The 24,313-nt window shown below is 44.1% G+C and overlaps 1 protein-coding gene across 1 annotated transcript in view; it reads left to right on the plus strand.

The window, feature by feature from the left end:
- The first annotated feature begins 713 nt into the window (after positions 1-713).
- Positions 714-24,313, plus strand: part of HHAT (hedgehog acyltransferase) — a 332,511-nt gene continuing 308,911 nt past the window's right edge. The window contains exons 1-3 of the mRNA XM_044916357.1: positions 714-751; positions 3,425-3,558; positions 16,835-16,902. Of these exons, the coding sequence (XP_044772292.1) occupies positions 3,468-3,558; positions 16,835-16,902 (159 nt within the window). The 5' untranslated portion in view covers positions 714-751; positions 3,425-3,467. The remainder of the gene's footprint in view (positions 752-3,424; positions 3,559-16,834; positions 16,903-24,313) is intronic.

Here is a 24,313-nt window from a genome sequence, read left to right on the forward strand (position 1 = left end):
TGCTGTTGCAGGAGGGGATCTGTGCATAAACAACAGAAAAGAAGCATTACTTACACATTTGAGTAAGGACCTCTTTGATTTTTATCATGATAGCCTATCCCTAAAGAAGAGCATGCTTGTTTAGAGAACGAAAAATAGAAACTTGAGAATTTTCTGAGTGTTTAGGAACCTGTATGGATTTGGACACTTAAAAGTTCTAGTTATATTCCCCAGTGTCCAACTTGCCTTTTCTTTGATACTGTTGGGTCATTGAATCCTTTAAACAGATCTACTCTGATTTGCTTTCTGAAGGCACAGCTGAAATGAATACAGAAGAAAGCACTGGGGAGAGGAATTTTCTTGAGATAGGTGGGCAAGAGCTGAAAAGAGAGGCGTAGGGAAGAAAGATGTTAAGGATGACATGTGAGTGTCTGTGTGGTGGTGTTTTGAGGTGGCATTCCTGGGATTGTGAGTGATGAAACAAGACAAGTGGGAATATGCATATCATTCCCTTGGGGATAAGCAAAGACGTGGTGAAGAAGAGATGCTGGGCAGAAGGCTGTCCAGGTGACCCCCAAGGGGGGGCCAACAGTTTGTTTGCTGTCGGGGTGGCCTGGGGTTGGGTTGGGTGTGGACAACACGTGAGACCTGAGTGAGAGCTCTGGGGATGCCCTTCTGCTGAGGGAAGCCTGGCAGCAGGTGGGATGACCACGCCACACGGAGGGTCCGTGAAATTTCATCAGATCAGGAAGAAAACCAGAGCTCTGGTGAGGTAGGCTTCTGATGAATTAAATTCACTAACTGGACCTGTTGGACAGATCATAGCTAATATTTTGGGGGCACTTACTTGGTGCCAGGCCTTAGATAAGCATTTTACATTAAATTTTAATTCAATAACCCTGTGAGGAAACCTATCTAAGAGGTTTGACCCACTCAAGTTCCTCTACCAGTAAATGGCAGAGCTCCCCCCACCCCCTGCACTCTGACTCTCCCCCGCCACCCCCCCCCAATCTGCTTGATGCAGGCTTTCCTAGCATGCTGTCAGGTGGAGGCTCTTTGGTCCAGTCCCCACATTTTTAATGTGAAGATTCAGCTCTGCTGCTTTGTTGCTCGTTACTATGTATCTTTGTGTAGGTGTCTGCGAAACGTGCACAATATAGCTAAGAGCACCAGAAAGGGAAACGTTTTAACACTGAATTTTTTGGTTCCCCACAGTTAATTAATGCAGAGGAATTGTCCTAGAAGAGAATGTGGGAAAGCTTCTAAACAGCAGGGCTTCTATAACTTTCATCTCTAAGATTATGTTCACATTTCAGTAGCATTTTTAGGGGTTCAGACTTTGCTAATCACATATTCTAAATGGAGGTGAGGAGGCCGTCCAATATAATACCAACATCCTTTGAAAAGAGACCCATAAAACCCAGAGGTTAAAGGTAACTTCCCACTAATGGGAAGACTACGCTATTCCCACAAAATTCCACAAAGAAATTCTCAGGTATTCTAGGAGATGCCAGGCATTTAAAAATAAAGTGTGAGTAAAAATGTTTAAAGCTAGAAATGGTTCTGAAAAATAGCAGGGGGACCTGAGAAGGTGTTGTTGAGGGCTTGAGAGTGTTTGGGATTGAAAACATAAGTGCCTTCTGGACCCCTTAGGTTGCAGGAGACCAAACTGCCTGAGCAACTTTTAGGTCATTACCAGTAGGTACTCTGGGTGGAGGACCGCTGACTTCTGACCTCCTATTTTATGAAAGCCAAAGTTTGCATATTTTTCTGCTCTGTCTCTCTGAGCTTGAAGAGACGAGTTTGTGTGTAGTGGATTATGAGCCAGGCTGTAGGGACAAGTAACTTTGTAAACTGGCATTAATGGAGCTGGCTCTGGCTGAGGGGAGGCATGGAGTCTCGGTGGTCCCAAGACCTGGATTTGAGCGCTGGCTCAGTTATTTCTGACCGTGTGGCCTTGTTCTTCACATTTGTCATCTGTAAAATGCCTCTCTCTCTCGCTCCACCTTCTTCACTAGGTGTTGTGAAAATAAAATGAGATGTGTGAATTCTGATTCTTGGCATTACTGTCCCATATGAGAAGTGCTTGCTTGGGGCTTAAAATTTGCTCCTATTTTAATTTGGCATCCACAGTGAGACATATTTGAGAGGCTTAAGTAAAGCATTGAGAGCATTTAACTAACTCTTTGTTACTGGGGAGCTGATTATTTAATTTGCAGAATTTTAGGACTTCCTATCACCTGCTCTAATACTTAGACTATAGACACAGCTGCCGTAAGAGAGCGATCGAGAATAGTAGAGGCTTAAACAACCTGGAAGTGCATTTCTCTTTCATGTAATAGTCCAGATATAAATGGTCTGGGGCAGTTTTGGGGGTGGGGGGGTACATGGAGTCAGGGACGGAGGCTCCTCGATCTTGTTTTCCCACATGGCTCTCACCTCTTGGCCTGAGGTGGCTGTCCCAGTTCTGGCCACCAGGAAGGGCATGGCCACAGCTTTACAACCTGAGCTATTCAAATGCCCACACTTGGCTACACTATATAGTTGAGCTTAGCATTCATGCCTTCAGTTAAAAGTTCCATTACTGTGTAAGAAGGTAGACTAAATAGTGTGGGACCTGCCACAGCTGCTGGGGGTCAGGTTATCACTTCCCTTTAAGAAGTTTACATAAGGGGCACCTGGGTGGCTCAGTTGGTTAAACGACTGCCTTTGGCTCAGGTCATGATCCCGGAGTCCCGGGATCGAGTCCCACATTGGGCTCCCTGCTCAGCGGGGAGTCTGCTTCTCCCTCTGACCCTCCCCCCTCTCATGCTCTCTCTCTCTCAAATAAATAAATAAATAAAAATTCTTAAAAAAAAAAAGTTTACATAAGATGGAAGACGGCGGTTTTCATTCACCTACTCATGTAAACAACTATGGGATGACATTTGAAGGGGAGAACGAGGAGGTTAAGGCTGTTGGCTTAGAACAGGTTTGGGGATGATCTGTACTTTTCTTCTATTCAGGATTTAAAGCCATTTATTATTCATGGAGCACTAGTCCCCTCTTGCTACATTCTACACCCCGTGTTGGGTACTGGGGACTCAGAGATCATGGTCCCTGCTCTCCAAAGGCCCACCCCACAAAGGGAGGCAGGCATGTCCGGCATTGAGCACATGACTCTCTGGTGTGCACTCTGATGGGAGGCAGATGGGGGGCTGTGGGAGCTCATGGGGGAGACCTGCCCATCCCAAGGAAGGTAGGGCGTGGGTGTGTACGTGTGCGTGTGCGTGTATTTTGGATGCAGGATGCATAAGGTCACTGGCAGAAGGAAGTATAACTGGTGTTATATCTGTATCGCCTGAAATAGTGACGGGTCCCTGAGAGAGCAAGTGAACTGATCGGATGCTCGTTTCCTAGTGTCATGTCTATGGCTTAATGTCTTTATTTCTGTTTCTCTTCCTAGAAACTCTCAGTGTGTCTGCCTGGACGATTTGTCACAAGGAACAATGCTGCCCCGATGGGAACTGTCTTTTTACCTGTTTGCTTCACTAGGCTTCCACTTATATTCTTTCTATGAAGTTTACAAAGCTTCTAGAGGTAAGGCCCCAACTTTCCTGACCTTCTATCAAGAAAGGAAGGAGGAAGGAGGAAGGAAGTACTCAGAGGTAGAAGATTCAGGAAGATTGTCTAATGGGCTGGGGATGACTTGGCCCCTGCTTTGCTTTCCCCTCTCTGGACACTTTGAGTCCATGATCTGAGTCAGTGCTATTTTCCACCCCAATCCTTGATCTTGGAGTGGATCCTGTAAGAGGAGGGTTTGATTCAATGGCTATTGAAGGCTGTGGAGGTGATATGCAGTAACCTCTTCCATCTTTCTTCCATCATCATTGCTCTCAGACATGTGGAGGCAGCTCACGGTATTAGAGGCCTAGACTCCTTTGTCCTTTTGTTCTGCTGTGTTTAGTGCTTTGTATGCTTGTTGAAGAAGAATCATCACCAAATCCACATTCCAGCCTATAGGAAGGGGGGGTGAGAATCCTCCTGTCCTTGAAGGGGAGCTCAGCAAGTTACCCTTATCACTTCTGCTCACCCCCACTTGGCCAGTGCCAGGTCTTATGGACACACCTGGGAGGCTGAGAAACATCATCATCATCTTTTCTAAATGAGGAGGGACCATGATGGTCTCTTCTGTAATCAGGGACAGTTTCCTAGAGGAGATGATGATTACTTACGACGATTTTGTTGTAAGACAGAACAGGAGCCTGCAGAGTAGGGAAGATGTCAGAGGATCTGTGGAAAGAGAGGAGTTTGTAGGCAAAGGGACAAAACTTTGGGGTGTGAGGAAGCATAGCATGTCTGGCAACTACAAACCACTCGGTGGGACTAAAGTTTAGAATGTGAGGGGACAGTGGTAGGAGCTGAGCTTAGATCAGAAAGCAGGGAAAGGCTGTGAAAGACATTTCATATTTATGTGTGGAGTTTGGCAGGAGAGTATGCTGAAAAGTCACTTAAGATGGTAAAAGGGGGATTTGGAGAAGCACAGGTGAGAGTGCTCTGCTCTGAACACCTACCTCCTTATGGATCACTGGGACTGATTTTGATATGTATCCCCAGGATTGATTTTTCTCCCATTCTACATATGTCCCACTCAAGGCCATGGGCTTGGGTGCAGAGACAGACGATCTACAGTAGATGAGGACTGTTCTTTTGTCCAGGCTGGCCAAGTAGTTGTATTCCCCTGCTGGAGCCTCTGAGCTCCCATGTGGGGGAGCCAACCCTGCTCTATGTCAGGCACCATATTAGATACTCCATGTACCTTGTCTCGTGCGAACTTTACAACAGCCCTACGAGATGGTATATTACTTTGAAGATAGGCTTGGCAGCAGAAACAGAGCCTCCAATATAACTGTTCCAAGGCTCATGTGGTGTCCAGAGAGCATCAAAGAGCCTGGCTCCTTCTGTCATGTCCCTCTGCCATCTTCGTCATGTGGCTTCACCTCATGATGTAAGGTGGCTGCTTCAGCTCCAGCTGTCATGTTCACTTTTCTCCCAGAAGGAAGGATGGAAGGGAAGGGAAGGGGAGGACAAGCCCTCCTCTTTTCTGAGTATGACTTGAAAGTTGCTTACATCGTACCCATTGACATACCATTTGCTAGAACTCAGTCCTGTAGCCACATCAACTGTGAGGGGAGCAAGTAAATGTAATCTTTGGTTGGAAGTCCCATTTATCCAGCTAAATTCAAGGGTTCTATTATAGAGGAGGAAAGAATGGGTATTAGCAGCTAATCAGCTGCTAATATTAGCAGCTAGTCTTTTCCATAAATGGAGGGGGAAAGAATGGGTATTAGCAGCCAATCAGTAGTCTTTTCCATAAATGGATGTCAGTATTCCAGATTTTCGCCATTCTAGTAGGGGTGTAGTGGTATCTCATTGTTTTAATTTGCATTTCCCAGATGACATGTGATGTGGAGCATCTTCATATGCTCATTGCCATATGTATCTAATCTTCTTTGGTGAGGTGTTTTTTTTTTTTTTTTTTAAGATTTTATTTATTTATTTGAGAGAGAGCACATGAGAGCGGGGAGGGTCAGAGGGAGAAGCAGACTCCCTGCCGAGCAGGGAGCCCGATGAGGGACTCGATCCAGGGACTCCAGGATCATGACCTGAGCCGAAGGCAGTTGCCCAACCAACTGAGCCACCCAGGCGCCCTGGTGAGGTGTTTGTTCAGGTCTTTTGCCCACTTTTTAACTGGATGGTTTATTTTCTTATTCTTGAGTTTTAATAGTTCTTTGTATATTTTGGATAATGATTTTTGCAAATATTTTCTTCCAGCTTGTGGCTTGTCACCTTATTCTCTTGACAGTGTCTTTTACAGAGCAGATATTTTAAATTTTGTTTAAGTCCAGTTTACCAATTGTTTCTTTCATACATTGTGTCTTGGGTATCTAAAAAGTACTTCCTAGAGCCAAGGGCATCTAAATTTTCTCTTATGTTATCTTCTAAGAGTTAATTAGTGTTGCATTTTATATTTAGATCTATAATATCCATTTTCAGTTAATTTTTATCAAGTGTGTAAAGTCTGCATCTAGATTTACTTTTTTGAATGTGGATGTCCAGGTCCAACATTTGTTGAAAGACCATCTTTCCTGTGTTGTATTACCTTTGCTCCTTTGTCAAAGGTCAGTTTACTGTATTTATGTGGGTCTTTTACTGGGCTTTCTATTCCTCTATTTGTCTATTCTTTCACCAATGCCACAGTCTCATGGATACTGAGGTGTTATAGTAAGTCTTAAAATTGGGTGACTCTGACTTTGTTCTTCTCCTTCAATATTGTGTTGGCTATTCTGGATCTTTTGCCTCTCCATATAAACTTCAGAATCTTGTCATCAGTATCCAAAAGGGACTTGCTGGGATTTTGATTTGGATTGCATTGAATCTATACATGAAGTTGAGTAGAACTGACATCTTAACAATATTGAGTCATCTTCCTGTCCATGAATGTGGAATATCTCAATTTTTTTTTTTTATTCATCAGTTTTCTAGTTCTCCTAACATATAACTTGTATGTATTTAGTTAGATTTATACCTAAGTATTTTATTTTTGGGGGGTGCTAATGTAAATGGTATTGTGTTCTTAATTGTAAATTTCACTTGTTCATTGCTGATCTATAGGAAAGTAATTGACTTTTGCATATAAATCCTGTATCCTGTAACCTTGCTATAATCACTTACTGGTTCCAGGAGTTTTTTTGTAGATTCTTTGGATTTTCTACAGAGGTATTTGTATTATCTGCGTACAAAGACAATTTTATTTCTTCCTTTCCATTCGGTGTACCTTTTTTTTTTTTAAGATTTTACTTATTTATTTGACAGGGAGATAGAGCCAGAGAGCACAAGCAGGGGGAATGGCAGAGGGAGAGGGAGAAGTAGGCTCCCTGCTAAGCAGGGAGCCCTATGCGGGGCTCGATCCTGGCCCCTGGGATCATGACCTGAGCTGAAGGCAGACGCTTAACTGACTGAGCCATCCAGGTGCCCTCCATTTTGTATACCTTTTATTTCATTTTCTTATTGCACTATCTAGGACTCCCATTATGATATTGAAAAGGAGTGGTGAGAGGGGACACTTTTGCCTTTTATCCTGATCTTAGCAGGAAAGCTTTCTGACCATTAAGTATGATGTTCACTGTAGGTTTTTTGTAAGTGTTCTTAATCCAGTTGAGGAAGTTCCCTTCTATTTCTAGTTTGCTGAGAGTTTTTATTTGAAAATGGGTGTTGGATTTTGTCAAATGCTTTTTGTGCCTGTATTGATAAGACCATTGGTTTTTCTTTTTTGGCTTGTTGATGTTATGGATTACACGAACTCATTTTTGTGAGTCTTTGTCCATGAGTTTGTTTTTTAACAAACCTCTACTGGACTCAGCAGGGCAGGTCTTCCGCTGTGTGTGTTGTTAGCTGGGGCTGCAATCATCTGGTGGCTCACTCATGTGGCTAGCCAAGAACTCAGTGGGGGGCTGTCAGCTAGCACGCAGAGGTTCTCTCTGCATGGCTCTCCACATGGCTTATATTTCTTATAACAGGACAGCTGGGTTCAAGAGGGAGTATTGCAAGTACACAAAAGCAGAAGCTACAGATCTCTTGAAGCTCAGCCTGGGAAGTTGTACAGTTCACTTCCGCCTCATTTATTGGTGAAAGCAAATCACAGCTCTAGTCCAGATTCAAGGGGAGTAAAGACTACACCTCTTTATGGCTGGAGCAGCATGTATGTGCATGGAATTTATGGCCGTCATCTTAGGAGTCTATTACAATGGGTGTTGTACGTTTTTTACCCAGATGAGGATACAGAGGCTGAAAAATATAACTTGTCTAAGGTCACACATAATGGAACTGGGTTTAAAATCAGAGGTGTCCAACTCGAGACCCAATATTTGTTCTCTTCTGCCACTCATATTTATTGATAATTCCTAAAGCACCTCCCTTTAAAAGGGGAGGCCCTTTTGTCTATTCTACTATAAAATTTAAAAATTTTATCAAAAATTGGAATAAAATGTTTCCTTTCTGTGTCCTGCTGGCTGCTGGGGTGGGGGTGGGAGGGGATCCTTCTGTGGATAGTATGAAGCTTTTCTGCACCTCAGCTGATTCAGAGGCTGTCATGCTGTTTGACTTATTAGTGACCACTCCCTAGCCTGAAGCTTCTTTTATCCTGTTTTTCCTTTAAATGTCAGTGCCAAAGTGTTTCTCAGGTTACTCCCAAGAAATGTCTTCTTTCTCTAACGCTTTTGCCAGTTCAGCTCATGGAAGCTGGATCCCCTTGTCTTGCCAAAGTATGTTTAATGGTGCAATGTTAAGTCTTCTTGGCTCCATGTCTTACTGTCTAGTTTGGGAAAAAGTGCTACTTAGCTGCATGATAGAAGTAGGTCACTGGGAAAACTGTCTCTTCTGTAAACTTTTTTGGGATGTTTGTATCTGGAGCAAATAGAGTGCCTAGAACTAATACAGGCTCAAAACTTAGCCACTAAGTGAAATGCCACCAGTGGGCATCTGCATGGCTGCTTTCTCTGGGTGTGGACCAGGCATCCTGTTCACTGCACTCTGTCTGGGGAAGCAGGGTTGTCAGGCCATTAGGGACAGCAGGCTGATTCTAATGGCCTTCATCAAATGGAATCTTTTGGTAAATTCACAACAGGGACTGAACAGAACACCCCTTCTTCCTCCCGACTCTACCAGGTGTAGAGCATCTCTAAGTCATATGGAAGTACTTGGGATGGGGTGGTGGTGATCTGCTGTGTTTGGTGACTTCTCCCCTTGAGCTCTGCAGCGTTGTGGCTAATCCAGACCTACTGTGTCAAGTTTATGCCCTTGTGGTTCAGTAGATGTAGAAACACTTTTATGTCCCTCTGCGTACACTTAACATGAAGAAAGATGAGATCTGCCATGCAGTAACCTTGAAAGAGTTAATGCTCCCACCTAAAAGAGACCCATATATTGTAGTGTTCCTATCAGTTTGACGCAGTTCTTGAAATGAAAAGAGTCGAATTGTCATCACTAAAAACCTGAGTGATTGGCAGTCACCTGGGAAAGCAGCTGGGAGGGGAAGTCTTAGACTATTGTTTCAATTTATTTATTGGTTTATATTCAGGTTTATTTCTTCTTGTACCTATTTTGACATTTTGTAGCTTTCCAGGGATCTATGCACTTATGTAGGTTTTCAATTTGATTAGTGTGGTTCATAATACTCATATTTAAAATTTTTTTGTTTCTGTAGTTTTGCTTTCCTCTCTTACTGTGTATTTTGTTTTACATCTTCTCCTTCCTTCCCTCCCTCCCTCCCTTCCTCCCTCTTTTTCTGCTTTGATCAATTGTGCCAGAGAGCGTAGGAATCTTTCCAGATTGTGGCTTTGTTTGGTTTCTCAGTTGTTTCCTTTTGTTCTCCAATTCACTGATTTCTGCTCTTATTATTTCTTATTGTTGCTTTGGATTTGCTCTGTTCCTTTTCATTCCAACTGTATGAGTTGAATGTGTAGCTCACTTATTTTGTAAGGAATCTATTTATATTGTTGTATCATACCTGATAGCTTTTCTCAGAAGGATTTCCAGAGGAGGCATTGCAGAGTCAAACTACATGAATATTTTTAAGGTTCTTGATAGACTTCCCCAGACTGTTCTCCAGGAAGGTTGTGCCAATACTTCTTCTTTTGGAGAGTGTCCCTCTTCTTGTGTTTCAGCAAGTTGAGCCTTTCTTCTTTAGCCCATCTCACATGTATTTGGCATATGATTGAAGTGAAAAGTTATTTTTTCCCAGATAGATAACCAAGCATGATTAACTATTTCTTTTCATATTGAATTATGATGCAATCTTGATCATTGCTACATTCTTTTTTTAAAAGATTTTATTTATTAGAGACAGAACGCACACACATGTGCATGTGTGTGAGTGGGGAAAGGGGCAGAGGGGAAGAGAATCTGAAACAGACTCCGCGCAGCACAGAGCCCAAGGTGGGGCTCGATCCCATGACTGGGAGATCAAGACCTGAGCCAAAACCAAGAGTCAGCCGCTTAACCGACTGAGCCACCGACGTGCTCCTGTCATTGCTAAATGCTTATATAGACACCAGACTGTTTCGGTTGGGGAGCTCTTTTCTGTTTCATTGATTTCTCCATCAATTTATACATCATTATTGCACTGTTTTAATTAAAAATGCTTTATAAAATATTTGAGTATCTGGTGGAATAAGTTACTACTCATTGTTCTTCATTTCCACACTTAGCTATTCTCACTGGTTTATTCTTCCATATACATATTTGAAACTGTTCTGAAAAAATCTCATTAGGGTTTTAATTAGAATTACAGGAAATTAATTTGTAAATAATTAATATTCTTATAATATTGTATTTTTCCACCCACAGATGTGGTATTTTTTCTTTATTCATTCAGGGTCTTCTGTTATTTCCCTTAGTAAAGGTTGCTGATCTTCTTCATAACAGGTCCTGCTAAAATTCCTCAGATTGAGTCTTTTTTTTTTTTTTTTTTTCCTTTTATGATTGGGAAATTTTCCAATTATATTTCCTATAATTTGTAGCTGATTATTTCTGGTCTAAAGGTATTTATTTTGGTTTCTGTATGTTAAATTCCAACTATTTATTGAATTCTCTTAATGTTCCATTAACTTATTTTTGATTTTCCTAATTTTTGTGTTTAGATAATATCATCTGCAGATCATGCTAATGGTCTTGCTTCATCTATGATTGATTAGCTGGGACTTTTAGAACAATATAGTAGTTGGGAAAGAATGCTATTTTTATTTTTTTTTTAAAGATTTTATTTATTTATTTATTTGAGAGAGAGAATGAGAGACAGAGAGCACGAGAGGGAAGAGGGCAGAGGGAGAAGCAGACCCCCCGCCGAGCAGGGAGCCCGATGTGGGACTCGATCCCGGGACTCCAGGATCATGACCTGAGCCGAAGGCAGTCGCTTAACCAACTGAGCCACCCAGGCGCCCCAAGAATGCTATTTTTATTTTAATTCTAATTTTAATGGAAATCCCTATATTGTTTTTACCATTACTGAAAAGTTGAATAAACTTTTCTTTTTTTTTTTTTTTTAAATCTTGCTAAGGAATCTGGCCAGCTCCCTTTAACTAAATTTTTAAAAATCAGCAGTGGGGGCGCCTGGGTGGCTCAGTTGTTAAGCATCTGCCTTCGGCTTGGGCCCTGATCCCAGGGTCCTGGGATCGAACCCCTCTCAGGCTCCCTGCTCAGCCAGGAGGCTGCTTCTCCCCTCCCCTCCCCCTGCTTGTGTTCCCTCTCTAGCTGTGTCTCTCTCTGTCAAATAAATAAATAAAATCTTTAACAACAACAAAAAAAAAATCAGTAAATGTTGAATTCATTTTTTTTTTTAAAGATTTTATTTATTCATTCATGAGAGACAGAGAGACAGAGAGAGAGGCAGAGGGAGAAGCAGGCTCCCAAGGAGCAGGGAGCCCGATGCGGGACTCGATCCCAGGACCCTGAGATCATGACCTGAGCCGAAGGCAGACGCTTAACCGTCTGAGCCACCCAGGCGCCCCTGAATTCATTTTTAAAGCATCTATTCAGATGATTGCATAGTTTTTTCCCTTTCAAGCTGTTGACATATTTTAAAGTTATACATTTTCCAGTATGGCTTATATGGATTCCTACAAGAAACCTAGGACTATGGTATTTTTAAATATACTGCTTGTTTCCAGGTTTGTTTTTTTTTTTTAATAATTTCTAAGTGAGATTCGTTGGTGTAGTTTTATTTTTTGTTTCATCAGATTTTAATATCAGCATTCTGTTAACTTTATAAAATGAATGGGGAATTTTTTAATTGTGCATGCTTGGAACTATTTAAATAGTGTATGAGATGTCAGCATCAAAATTTGATATTCACTTGTAAGTTTGTCTAGGCATGGACTCTTTGGAAATAGATTCACTGAAAACTTCAGTATCTTTCAGTTATTTCAGGTTATATTTAGGTTTTCTTAAGTCAGTTTGAGTAATTTATATTTTTCTTTTTTTAGATTTCATTTTTACATAATCTCTACACCCAATGTGGGGCTCAAACTCAAAACCCTGACATCAAGAGTTACGTGCTCCACCATCTGAGCCAGCCAGGCACCCCTACATTTTCCCTTTCCATTGAAATTTTCAAATGTATTAACATCCAGTTGTAGATCACATAATGTTTTGAAACACACGTCTCATTTTTTCTGTTTTAGGGAATTTAGCAAAGGTTTTGTCTACTTAGTGGATCTGTTTTCTCTTTCAAAAAACAATCTCTTGGGTTTATTTATAAATTCTACCATTTTTATTTTTTCTGTGACAATTACTCTCTATTGAACTGTAGGCCATCCTAGATCCTTTTGGCTTTCCAGAGCCCAGGTTCAAGTTTTATGGTGTGGCTCTCTTCCTGAAAAGTTGCATATTAGGGACATTTTTATAAACAGAGTGGTATTTTCCATGAATTTGCATTTCCATTTCACAGACACTTTATTTTCATTTTTAAAAACTTGAGTGAGCAGAGGTTAATGTTTCTCTAAATAAACTCTGTAAGCACCAGGAAGCCCCGACATTTAAGCAAGTGTGAACAAATGATTCATTTGAATTGCCATGTCCAATTTCTTTGTTTATATAGTAGATGTTCTGAAAGCGGAATACAATTATAGTTGAACATTTTCACCTTCTACCTTCTGTTTATTCCTAAACTCACCTGTTCTTATCACATCACTAGTCTCAGTTTATAAGGAAAGGAGATAGCAGCACATTTACAGATTCTTCTTTGTGTTCATAACACACTAACCTCTCATGAGGGGCGGGCTTTGTAATCAGGAGGTAATTTTCCCCACTTGCTTTTGTGACCAGAGGAATTTGGTTGCAAGCCAGCTGGCAACTCTGTAGGGCCCAGTGCGGGGTGGGTGGCCTTGGGGGTGGGTAATGGGGGCTACCCCTGGTCCTGTCTTTGAACAGGTGGCTTTGCCCTTGGAACCATGGGAGGGGCCACCAGGGGTCCTTCAGTCTTTTGTGAAAGGACCGAAGTGCGTAGCCCCTGCGGGAGCCAGGCACTGGGCAGTGTGTCTTGATGGCCAGCATCTATAGTGTGTGTCGGGCTTCATGTTACGGTTCACCCTGTTTCCTCTGTCACCTGTGGCCAGGGTCGTAGGAAACGTTAGAGCTCCTGCTTTCCTACTGGGAATCCAAGATTGCTGGCTTACCCCTTCCTCTCAGGCTTGCACGGGCCTTCTCCTCCTATGTGGACGCTGGCCCTCAAGGGAGGGGAGTGTTGGCTTCCAGAGAGTCGTTTTTTTTTTTTTTTTTTTAAGATTTTACTTATTTGAGAGAGAGAACCAGAGAGCGAGAGCACGAGGGAGTGGGGTAGAGGGAGAAGCTGGCCTCCTGCTGAGCGGGGAGCCCGATGTGGGGCTTAATTCCAGGACCCCGGGATCACGACCTGAGCCGAAGGCAGACGCTTAATGACTGAGCCACCCAGGCGCCCCCAGCCAGAGTCGACTTTCTTAACACCTGCAGTAAACTTGTCACAGTGACTTGGGACAGGGCCTGAGCTGGAGGGCATGTGAAGGCAACCCTTTGTGTTAGACCCCACAGCTCCTTACTCCTCCAGCCAGTGCTCCTTGCCATTCTGTCAAACACAAAAGAGCATGCCCAGAGCTTACGGCTTCTTCTCTGCTGGAGTGTTTGCATCTCAGTCTGGGGCACTTCCATCTCTCTCGGGAGCCCCAAGGATTCCCATGCAAATTGCGTGCCTGGTGGCTTGCCTTGATAGACCCCAGAATTCTTTCAGGTGAGTAACAGGTGAGCAGCCTTATTTGGGAGATTTGAAGGCCATTTATATTGTATGTTGCTTTGTATCCTATTTACATATATGATTTGATTTTGCTTGGGCTATTTCTACATCAACTTTTCATTCCCTGAATGGGATTTGGGAGAGGGGAGGAGGGGGGCCCCAGTTCTCAAGAGTTGTCATGGGAAAACCAGCACCTTCTCATCCTTCTATATGACATTTTATATGGATTTTTGAGAGTTGGTTATCATTAAATTCTTTTATCTGGAGAAGCCCATCTTTTCTGCTCCCTCTCTCTACTCATTTACTGCCACAGTCTGCTGTACCCAGCGGCTTCCTAGAGAAATAAAGAATCAGTAGGAGCTGATTGGAATTTTTCAAATGCATAGAAACAGCAGGACATGTGAAGCCATGATTGGGTGTGCTGGTCCTCGGCAGTGGCTCGTGTCAGACGAGGGGGTGTGTGTGTGTCTCCTCCTCTTCCTGATTATTGCCCTCTAATTACCCCCCACCCCACCCCAGAAATGATTTCCTATCAAAATGTTGAGGGTTAAAGGGGTAGGTTAGTTAGCACTTTTAAGTAAATGGTTTACCACCACAGCTCATTGACATCGATTAAAATGCAAATCCTCTCACTCAGTAGGTAGAATGGGGCTTTGATGTATCCTCTTGTTGGGTGGTGGTTGGAGTGGGGAGAATCAACAGCTGATTTAGTAATGAGGGCTCATCAACAGAAATTGCTTCATTTCTATGCTCTGAGGCAGTTTTGTGGAGCGCTGAATTTTGGGAAATAGAACGAGGGCACCTCGAAGAAAGAGCTGGTTCTGCCTGAGAGTCAGGCCTGTGTGGTGTGGAGAAAATTGCTCAGGCAGAGAAGGCTTCTCTCCGTTTGCAGGGTCCTTTTGCTTGAGTGTATGTGAGGTACGATGAAAACTCTTGCCCTGAGTGAGAATATAGGATCTCTAGCTGAAGGGTCTCATCAGAGAAATTCTGAGGGCCAAAGCTCTTTAGGGAAAGATTTCCTACTACAGGTTCTCAACGGCCTTTCTCCTCTATCAACCAAATTCTGTAGCTGGCCTTTCTCCTCTGTCAACCAAATTCTGTAGCCACGCATTTTCAGCTAACTTAAGACCACTTGAAGACGGTGGATTCCAAAGAGGTTGCGAATGTATGTTGTATAGTATTTGTGTCAAGGAATCAGACAAGGGGGAGTTGTAGAAATTCTCCAAACCTGAGAGAGGATTTTTGGTTTAGAGCTGTGCTGTCCAGTACTGTAGCCATTAGCCGTACCAGCCCTTAAAATGGGGCCACTTCAAATTGAGATGTGCTGTAAGGATAACATGTGTATTGGATTTTGAAGAATTAGTAAGAAAAAGGGATGTAGGGCCCCTGGGTGGCTCAGTTGGTTAAGCGACTGCCTTCGGCTCAGGTCATGATCCCCGGGTCCTGGGATGGAGCCCCACCTTGGGGTCCCTGCTCTGCGGGGATCCTGCTTCTCCCTCTCCCTCTGCCTGCCACTCCCTCTGCTTGTGCTCTCTCTCTCTGTCAAATAAATAAATAAAATCTTAAAAAAAAAAAAAGGGATGTAAAATGACTCATTCGTAATTGTTTAATACTGATTCCATGTTGAAATAAATAAGATATACTAAAATTTCATCTTTTTTTACTTTTCAAAATTGTCTCAGTATTTCCGTTGGGCATCACCAGACAGGATTTCATTTTTCTCCTACCTGCGCAGATTCCTTTTTCCCACTAGAGGGGGCTGCATTCTAGTTTCAGGAAGCCTGGTGCTTTCGCATGTAAATTTCACTGCCTCTGTACTCTTTTAAAAAAAAGAAGCAAAAAAACAAAAAGTTTCTGCCTTGTTTCAGTTCTGCACAATTCTGATGTTTGTGGAGGTTGCTATTTGTATGTAAGCGAAGCCAAAACAGAAGAGGCAAGAGGAAGAGAGGTTTTCCCACCTTCTTTGTGTTAATTTTAGAAGGTTCCTGTTAACTTCTTTGTTGGATTGCAGTAGTTTGCCCTTTGTGGGCTCTTCCCTAGGACTTGAGTCTGTGCACAATTCACGCACACACAACGTGATGTGTGTGCAGCTGTAACAGAAAGAACCAGAGCCCTGCTGCAGTCACACGCCTCCACAGCGCCCCCTGCACTGCGTGGGATGCAGTGGGAATGTGTCCCGGAGCTGGGCCATGTGGCACCCTAGGCCAGTGCTCCCACCCCGCCCTTTGCTGTTGTTCCCAGGGGCAGTGTTGCCCATGGTTGGAGGTTGGGGCTCCTCTAGTGTGTGTGTGTGTGTGTGTGTGACTCTGCCCCTGGATCCTACTGTGAAACCAGCGTCCTTTCAGGATTATGTCTTAATGACTACACACTCTCCTGGTTTTCCTGCAGTCTTTCTGGGTAGTTCCTTTTCAGTTCTTCTGTGGTTTTGTAGGTTTGTTGGTCTGATGAGCACTGGTTTTCCCTTGTTTGTATACTCTGAGCCTTTTGGGGTACCACGAGCCCCAGGCAAAGGCTGCACCAATGTTTTGTTTCATTCCTGGTATATCACAGTGTGTGCCTGGTTATTGTACACCCTTAAGTATTTGAATATTTGTTATGCTTTTTGTTTTAAACCGATTGTATACTTATTACTATTATGTGATTTCATTTTATAATCTCGTTAGCATTATGTCCATATCATGGGGCTGTGATCACCATCATTTTGTGGTGTGATCTGTTTAGAATAATTCTTCACCACCTATATAGGTGAGGCATTTGTACTAATTCCCCCCTTGGTTCCTGTTGCTGAAAGCTGTTTCTCTTGATCCCTCCCCGTTTGTGACCTTTATTACAAATTGAAGGGGACGTTTCCACCAGCCCCACTCTGTATTTCCAGGAACTTAGGTCACAGGAAACTGGAGTGGAAGGTCAAGGAGTCTGACATGTCTCCATGTCTGTAGCTCAGTCCACAGGCAGCTTTTCCAGAACATATTCCAGTTTCTCTTAGTGGTTCTCCTATTAAACCAACCCAGTTTTAAATAAAACTAACTAATGAAACACTGTTTTTCTTGTCAGAACATGAAGAGGAGCTGGATCGACAGTTTGCCCTGGAGATTGGCACTTTATTTGGAGGATTAAAGAAGGTACTTAGTGGATAAATGATAAATCTTCTCAGTTTTCAAACCTGGTTTCAGTATTTTGTCTTACTATTGTATTTGGCTACTGATGAGCTGTGTATTTGTTTTTCTAAGCATTTGGATAGATTATTTATTTATTTATTTATTTTGATAGATTTTTATTTTTTATTTTATTATTTTTTTTAAAGATTTTATTTATTTATTTGACAGAGAGAGACACAGCGAGAGAGGGAACACAAGCAGGGGGAGTGGGAGAGGGAGAAGCAGGCTCCCTGCAGAGCAGGGAGCCCGATGCGGGACTCGATCCCAGGACCCTGGGATCATGACCTGAGCTGAAGGCAGTCGCTTAACCAACTGAGCCACCCAGGCGCCCAATTTTGATAGATTTTTAAAATGATATAAAAACATTGCTTTCTACTGTTTTCACTCTAGGTATTTAGTGTGCCAGATATATTTTAAGTTCAATCAGTGTTTGTGGGCTGGCTTGGGACATAAAATAATGCTTGCATTCCAAGTTCCAAACACCCAACTTACAAATGAGCTTTTGGAAGACCATTCATTTCCAAGCTGGGCACTGCCTATTGCTGATATTTTTCTACTGTGAGAGTTGCAGGTCTTGCTTAGAATTGCAGCAAGTTTACTTTAATTTCCATTTTGATTTTCTAGGGTAATCTGTCCCTTCTTTCCAGCTTTGGCTCTGTATGGAGCCACTGTATTAGATGGAAGGCCCATGTTCTTGTGGGACTGGGAAGAGTGTCCTGCCGTGCATGGGGTGCCATTCCCGGCTTTTGTTGTTCTACCCACCAGAAGTTTCCCTGAAAAGTTGGACGCAAATCGAGTTTTTGTTCATTGCATTCATTTGTAACTGTTTCTGACTTAAACAAGCCCTTTTAGGGTATTAGTAAGACTGTAAGGTGGATGGTATTGTGCCCACTTCAGAGATGAGGAAATCTGGGAAACTTCTGTCATGGTGGAATTTGAGATGTAGCAGGAGATAGCCCTAGTGAGTGTCTAAGATCTACTCTTTAGAAATATTTCACTGTCGGATCTCTTACAACAGAAAAAAAATGGTGACATCTCTCTCTCTCTTTCCCCCTCTTATAGTTACAATTCAGGCATTTCAGACAATACTGAATTGTTTGCTAGGGGCAAAAATAAACAAACCCATTTTGGACTAAGAGACTTCTAGCTCTTGAGAAGAGAGGCCATTGCAAGGCAGGATGAGCAGCTGAACAGAGGGTCAGGCCCCAGCAAGTTCTGGAGCTGCAGCAGATTTCATTGTCAAGGGGCACGCTCCGTCCTGCTGTGTGTGCCACTTCCAGACAAAGGGGCTTTGTCTTTTCTCACTTCCCAGCTCCTGTCACCACTCCTTCAAGTCTAGCTGCTTGACTCCCTGCCAAGGCTGTAGAGTCCTGGGGAGATGACCTTTGCTAAGCATTCTCCATGATAGACCCTCCCCCCACCCCCCATAACAGGGCATGGCTCAGGGGGTGTCAACATTCAGGACAACCCTGCCTTCATGAAAAACTGCATAAAGCACAGATACATGCCCTTGGAGCTCCAAGGACTCAGTCCTTTTCCATTCTGAAAAATCTCTGTCCATGCCTCTGTTTGTCTGACCATCCATCCATTGATCTGGTGCTATTGAGTACCTCTTGTTGTCCTCATCTTTCTATATCTCATCCCTTGCAACTGGGGTGGGTAGTTCAGAGTCTTAGAATTTAGAGGGAAAGTGAGGAGTCCTGGTACATAGTCAGTAGATGAGGGCAATTGATACTGTGTCCTTGGTGAAGATCATAAGACCCAGGGCCAAATGTAGTGTTAGGGAGCTCACAGATACCTGCTGAAAGTCTCATTCCAGCTAATATAGAGGCCTGATACGTTCTGGACACTCCTTGATGTATATTTCCTTTCTTTGAGGTTATGGGAGGTGGTAAGCAAATGCTACCCTGCTCTAAATTCTAATCAAAAGAAGATATTTGGTGAGAGTAGAAATTGTGAACTTTAGAGAAGAGCTTTAATGTTCTCTGACCAGTCCATGCCTTAAATGTTACAGTTGCTAAACTCAGCACTGCTGACATTTTAGACCAGATAATTCTTTGTTGTGGGGGAGCTGTTCTGTACATTGTAGGACGTTTAGCAGTCTCCCTGGGCTCTGCCTAGTGTATGCCAGCAGCAACTACTGACCCAGGTCATGACAATCAAAAATGTCTCCCGGCACTGACAGGTGTCTTTGAGAACAACTGGTCTATCGCAATATTTAGGGGCTCTCCCCAAACAGCCTCTGCCATTTCTGATTTGCCATTTCTTTTGCTCAGCCTGTTTCCTCTTCTGGATTGTTTCTCTCCCCTTCCCTGTCTGGTCCGTATTCCCTCTTCATATCTGAGCCCAGTTAGCTCTCTGTCACGGAAGCATTGCCTGGACCTCTGAGCTGGGTTTAGTGCTCATTGTTCCTGACACTTCCCTGCCTCTCTCTTTATCCCCTTCCACACATAATACTTTTAATGAGTCTGTTTCTGGGCCCAAGTCTGTACTGAGTGTTGGGGACAAAATAGTTACTAGACAGATAAGGTTCCTGTCCCATTGTCTCTTAATGGGGACAGACTGAAGGTAAGTAAATGAACAAACCTAACAGCCACAGATCGAGCTAAATGATGATGATGAAAATATATAGGGTGATGTGATATAATGCTTTGGATTGTGTCTTGTGCCCTATAATGATGAATATATTTGTACAGTTGTATTTTATATTATCCATCCTCCACTAGACTGTGAGTCCCACAGGGACAGGGCTGGGATTTAATCAATCTGGTATCTTTAGTGCCTAGAATAGAAGAGGTGAGTATTTTATTGAATGTAACTGCAGGAAAGAGTGAATACCACTGTGCCGAGTTGTAACATTGGAGTAAAATGCATCAGTACTAACTGCCTGTAGAGAGATGTGTAGGTAAATGCGGAGTGGGACGGTGTTTATAGTCAGAGCAGGGAGAGACCACCGTGGCACAGCCCATCACAAACTGCTTCTGTACAGCTGAGCTACACAGAGTGGTAGGATTGGGCAAGGTCATCAGTAGAGGAGATGTTCCAGAGGGGCTCGCTGTGATTGGAAAAGGGAAGGAGGTGTTAGGGAGATGCTGATCGCGGTGAAGCTTCACTGAGGATAGCGAAGGGGATCTGGGGCTGACCAGTCCTCCAACTTTTGATGATGTTGGAGTTTGGAGGATTATGGCCCAAATCAGGAATGCCTTTGGGCCTGGTAATGTCTTTGGCATGAAGCTGATGGCACTTGCTGAGATGCCCGATGTAGGGGGTGGGGAGCTCCTGTAGGTGCAGTTGTCACTGACTGCTCACATCCCATATGCGGAGGCATTTGCATCCTCCTTTGCAATGTCTGCGCTTCCTGGCTTGGAAGTGCCCCTTCCTGCAGGAACCAGTGGCTTCCTGGAGCAGGTGTGTGCTGGGAGCCTGTGGGTGGCCAGGGATGTGTCCTGCCTGGTCCCTTTCCATTTTGGGCCATTCTCTGTCTTGGTGTTTGGTGGTCCCCTTGTCTCTTTTTTTCATGCTAGTTTTCTGGCCAGTGGTCCCAGTCGATAAAGGAAACTTTTTAGTGCCATGTGCCTTGCTTGACTGTAGTAAATCGGGACAGGGTCTGAATCAAACTGATAACAAATGAAGCTCTATGTTGGGTTGTACTGTCATGAATTTTTTCCCCTTTTATGATTTCTGATTCAAGGTAGTTGGCATAACGGAAGGAGCACAGGTTTGGAGTTGGATGGACTTGAGTTCACAATGCAGTTTACTGCATTTTGGAAAATCCTTTAGCTCCTCTGAGCCTCAGTTTTGTTATCTGGAGCATGGAAAGGGGAGGTTGTGGGGAAAGAGATGCTGGATGGAGAGCACCCAGCCTGTGTGTGCCTGGTGCAGAATGGATGCCCAGAATGTGTTTTTGTGGTGGTGGTTATGTTTTTCCTTGCACGGAAAACATCCTTGTTTCAGAGTTAAGATTTGTTGACTCCCCTTCTCTGGCAAGCAGGTAATGTTCTACAGAGAAACATTTAAATCTAGACGGGGCTTGCTACTGAAGGGAGCTCTCAAAAGCCTAATGTCTTACAAAAAATTTTGCACGTAATCCATTCCTCCTCCTTTTCTGAGGACGCTCCTTCCTGCGGCAGATTCTGAAATGCGGGCATCCTCGCAGATAATACGTTCTTCCAGAAGTAGAATCAGAGGGGAATTTTCAGTGCCTGTCACAAGGGTGAGGAAGAAAAGACAAGATCAGAGGAGGGAAGCTTGATCACTTAAGTCTTTGAATGTGAAGAGAAAAGAGGTACTTTTCTAAAGTACAGACCCAGTATTTATTTATTTATTTATTTATTTAAAGATTTTATTTACTTGACAGAGACATAGTGAGAGAGGGAACACAAGCAGGGGGAGTGGGAGAGGGAGAAGCAGGCTTCCCTCGGAGCAGGGAGCCCGATGTGGGGCTCGATCCTAGGACCCTGGGATCAACACCTGAGCTGAAGGCAGACACCCAACGACTGAGCCACCCAGGCGCCCCGAGACCCAGTATTTAGCACTCAAGTTTCGCCTCTACAGATTTTAAGATTCAGCTCATTTTTTAATTCCTCTGTATTTCAATACTTTATTTTATTTTATATTTTTTAAAGATTTTATTTATTTGACGGAGACCCAGCGAGAGAGGGAACACAAGCAGGGGGAGTGGGAGTGGGAGAGGGAGAAGCAGGGAGCCCGGTGCGGGGCTCCATCCCAGGACCCTGGGACCATGACCTGAGCCGAAGGCGGACGCTTAACGACTGAGCCACCCAGGCGCCCTTGTATTTCAATACTTAAAAAAAACAACAAGCTCTGTTTGATTCCCTGAACAACTACTCCTGGAGCACCCACTGTGTGAGAGGCTTCCAGGGCGTGGACTGGGTGCTGGGAGGCCAAGACATTCTGGGCTCAGTCTCTCTCCTCCCTGGGTTCTGGATTTGGGGGCAGATGATGATTGGGCTGTGAGGTGGGTGATGCAACCTTCTGGGGGCCGTGCAGAAGCTGGGGGTGCATATGATTTGGATCCACAGTAATTCCAGCTGCGGTCTGGGGGGAAAGGTGGGTGAAGGGCAGAGCATGTATTCGGACCTAGATGAGCGAGAGCAAGAATAGCTTGGCTGGGAGGCTGGGTGTTGGGGGGAGGATGGTACGAGATAGATAGAAGCCGACCACCAAGGCTTTGGGCACCATATGTGGAGTCTGGACTCTATTCAGAAGGCAGCGGACAGTTACTGTGAACGGGTTCAGGCCATTGTCCTTTCTTCTGGGGGCCTCTCTCAGGACCGTTGTGATGTTCCTGCCTGGCCCACCCTGCACCTCCCCTTACCTTACCTCCTTCCCCCCGCCCCCCCCCCACAAGGTTTGCGCATCCCTGGGGTTAATGTCTCATAATGTTACTCAGAAGCCATTCATGCTCCCCATTCCTTATAGTATAAAGTGCAGACTCTATAGCTGACATTCAGCCCCATTTGTCCACTGACCCTCCCTTTTGTTGGCCCCACAGATCCTTTTGGTCACCCTTTGCTGCAAAATAACAGGATTGTCTGTCATCCCCTGAAGATGCCTTGATGTTTCCTACCCATGACAGTTCCTGCAGACTGGTGTGCATGCCCCTGTGCTCGGGGAACAGCCCCCAGGGAACCTTCCCTGACTCCTCTCTCCTTGCTCTCACCTCCAGTTGGCATCTCTCTTCTATGAATTCCATTCCCAGGACTCTTTCCTGAATCTCTAACCTCCAGTTGGCATCTCTCTCCTATGAGTTCCATTCCTAGGACTCTTTCCTGAATCTCTGTTATCTAACAGTTATCTGTTTGAGATGTCAGAGGATCTTTCATCTCTTCCTCCCCCTGCCTGACATTTAGTAGGCGTCCGGTAGTGTTTGTTGGGTTAAGGTGAACAGGCCTATCTCATTGGGGGCTTATTGTAAAGGAACATTGGTCCCTCAGCAACACTGGCTTTGTTGCATGTGTCTAAATTCTGGCAGGTGTAGAGAGTTTAGGTTTTACCTCCTTTTCATTAAGCTGTAGCCCCTCAGAGATGATTCCAGTGTTCTTATTATATCTCTGCCTCCCTCCATCTGATGGGAGCAGATTAATAAGCAGTTTGGCTGTGCATGAGAACTTTCAGCCTGTCCTTATTAACAGAAAATTGGATTTTATGCAGCTTTGCGCCTTCACAGAGGGGCTGCCCAGCAGAGGCAGATTCCTGTGCCCTCTGCCAGCCCCTCAGGTGAAGAGGATGTGGGCTGAAGAATCTCCATGTGGTAGGGCCAAGAAACCTGCACACTGGTGATGGGAGGAAGGTTCCTGAGCACACGTTGGGCCTGATTCCCTCTGGTTAACATAAAGAACTCCTGCTCTTTACCTGTCAGTACACTCTTACCTAGTCTCATGCCTGCTGGGTTTTCTTCTTGATGTGTGGGAGAGAAATGAGGAGAGAGAAGGGTGGGTGTTCCCCATGAAAGCTGAGTCAGGTCTTGTGGTGGGGATATAGGTTTTGAGTGAGACGTTTCTCAGCCACAAACCAGGGAGTTTACACGTGACTGTTTGCTTACCCACTGCTTTGTGGCCCAGGCTGCAGGGGTTCAGGGAAGTAACAGGTGTGGTTTCTTTCCCCTGAGAATGCCAGGCTGACCTACATCTTCAACAGAGATGATGCACCGTGTATTTAACAAAGGGGAGAGGCATCAGTCAAGCCAAAGAGAACACCAGTTATATACAACCAGGACAGTTGGCCCTATTTGTGTGTCCTGCCTGAAAATCGGTCCTGGCCTTACATTTAACAAAGTGTTTCCATGTGTGTGACTGTCTGTTGTCCAAGAGTTTCCATGTGCATGAATGTCTCCTGTTAGCATAGCCAAAAATTGCTGGGAGACTTTCTAGCCTTGAATGACCAGGGAAGGCTCCCTGGACGAGGTGGTTTTGAGCTGAGCTTTGAACAGAAGGGTCATGTTTTGAACTGACCCACGCCTGTTTGGTGGTTCAACAAAAATCAAATTACATACTGAGCAACATACCTTATATAACTATTCTAACAGGATTCGGAAAGAAGCAGCAGAGATCAGCCCAGGCAGTTTGAACTGTGTCTTGGAGCTGAAATTTGGGGAAAGATGCAGGGAGGAGGGGAAACCCTTCTTTCTCTCAGTACATCCCCTAAAAGTAGTGTCTGTCAGCATTCCTTAAAAGGTTAATCATAACATGACAGGTGATAAGTCTCTGTTAAAAAGAAGTTAGAAGCAGCTGCAGGGTAGGAGTGAGATCATGGGGCCCGTGGGAGATGTGAAGATGCTGTTCCAGGTGGGTGAGGGCTAGTTCATCATAATTTTGCTCCCAGGTTTCATGAAAGCAAATCTCAGACCAAATCT

This window comes from Neomonachus schauinslandi, chromosome 6 (assembly GCF_002201575.2).
Source record: "Neomonachus schauinslandi chromosome 6, ASM220157v2, whole genome shotgun sequence".
NCBI lineage: Eukaryota > Metazoa > Chordata > Mammalia > Carnivora > Phocidae > Neomonachus > Neomonachus schauinslandi.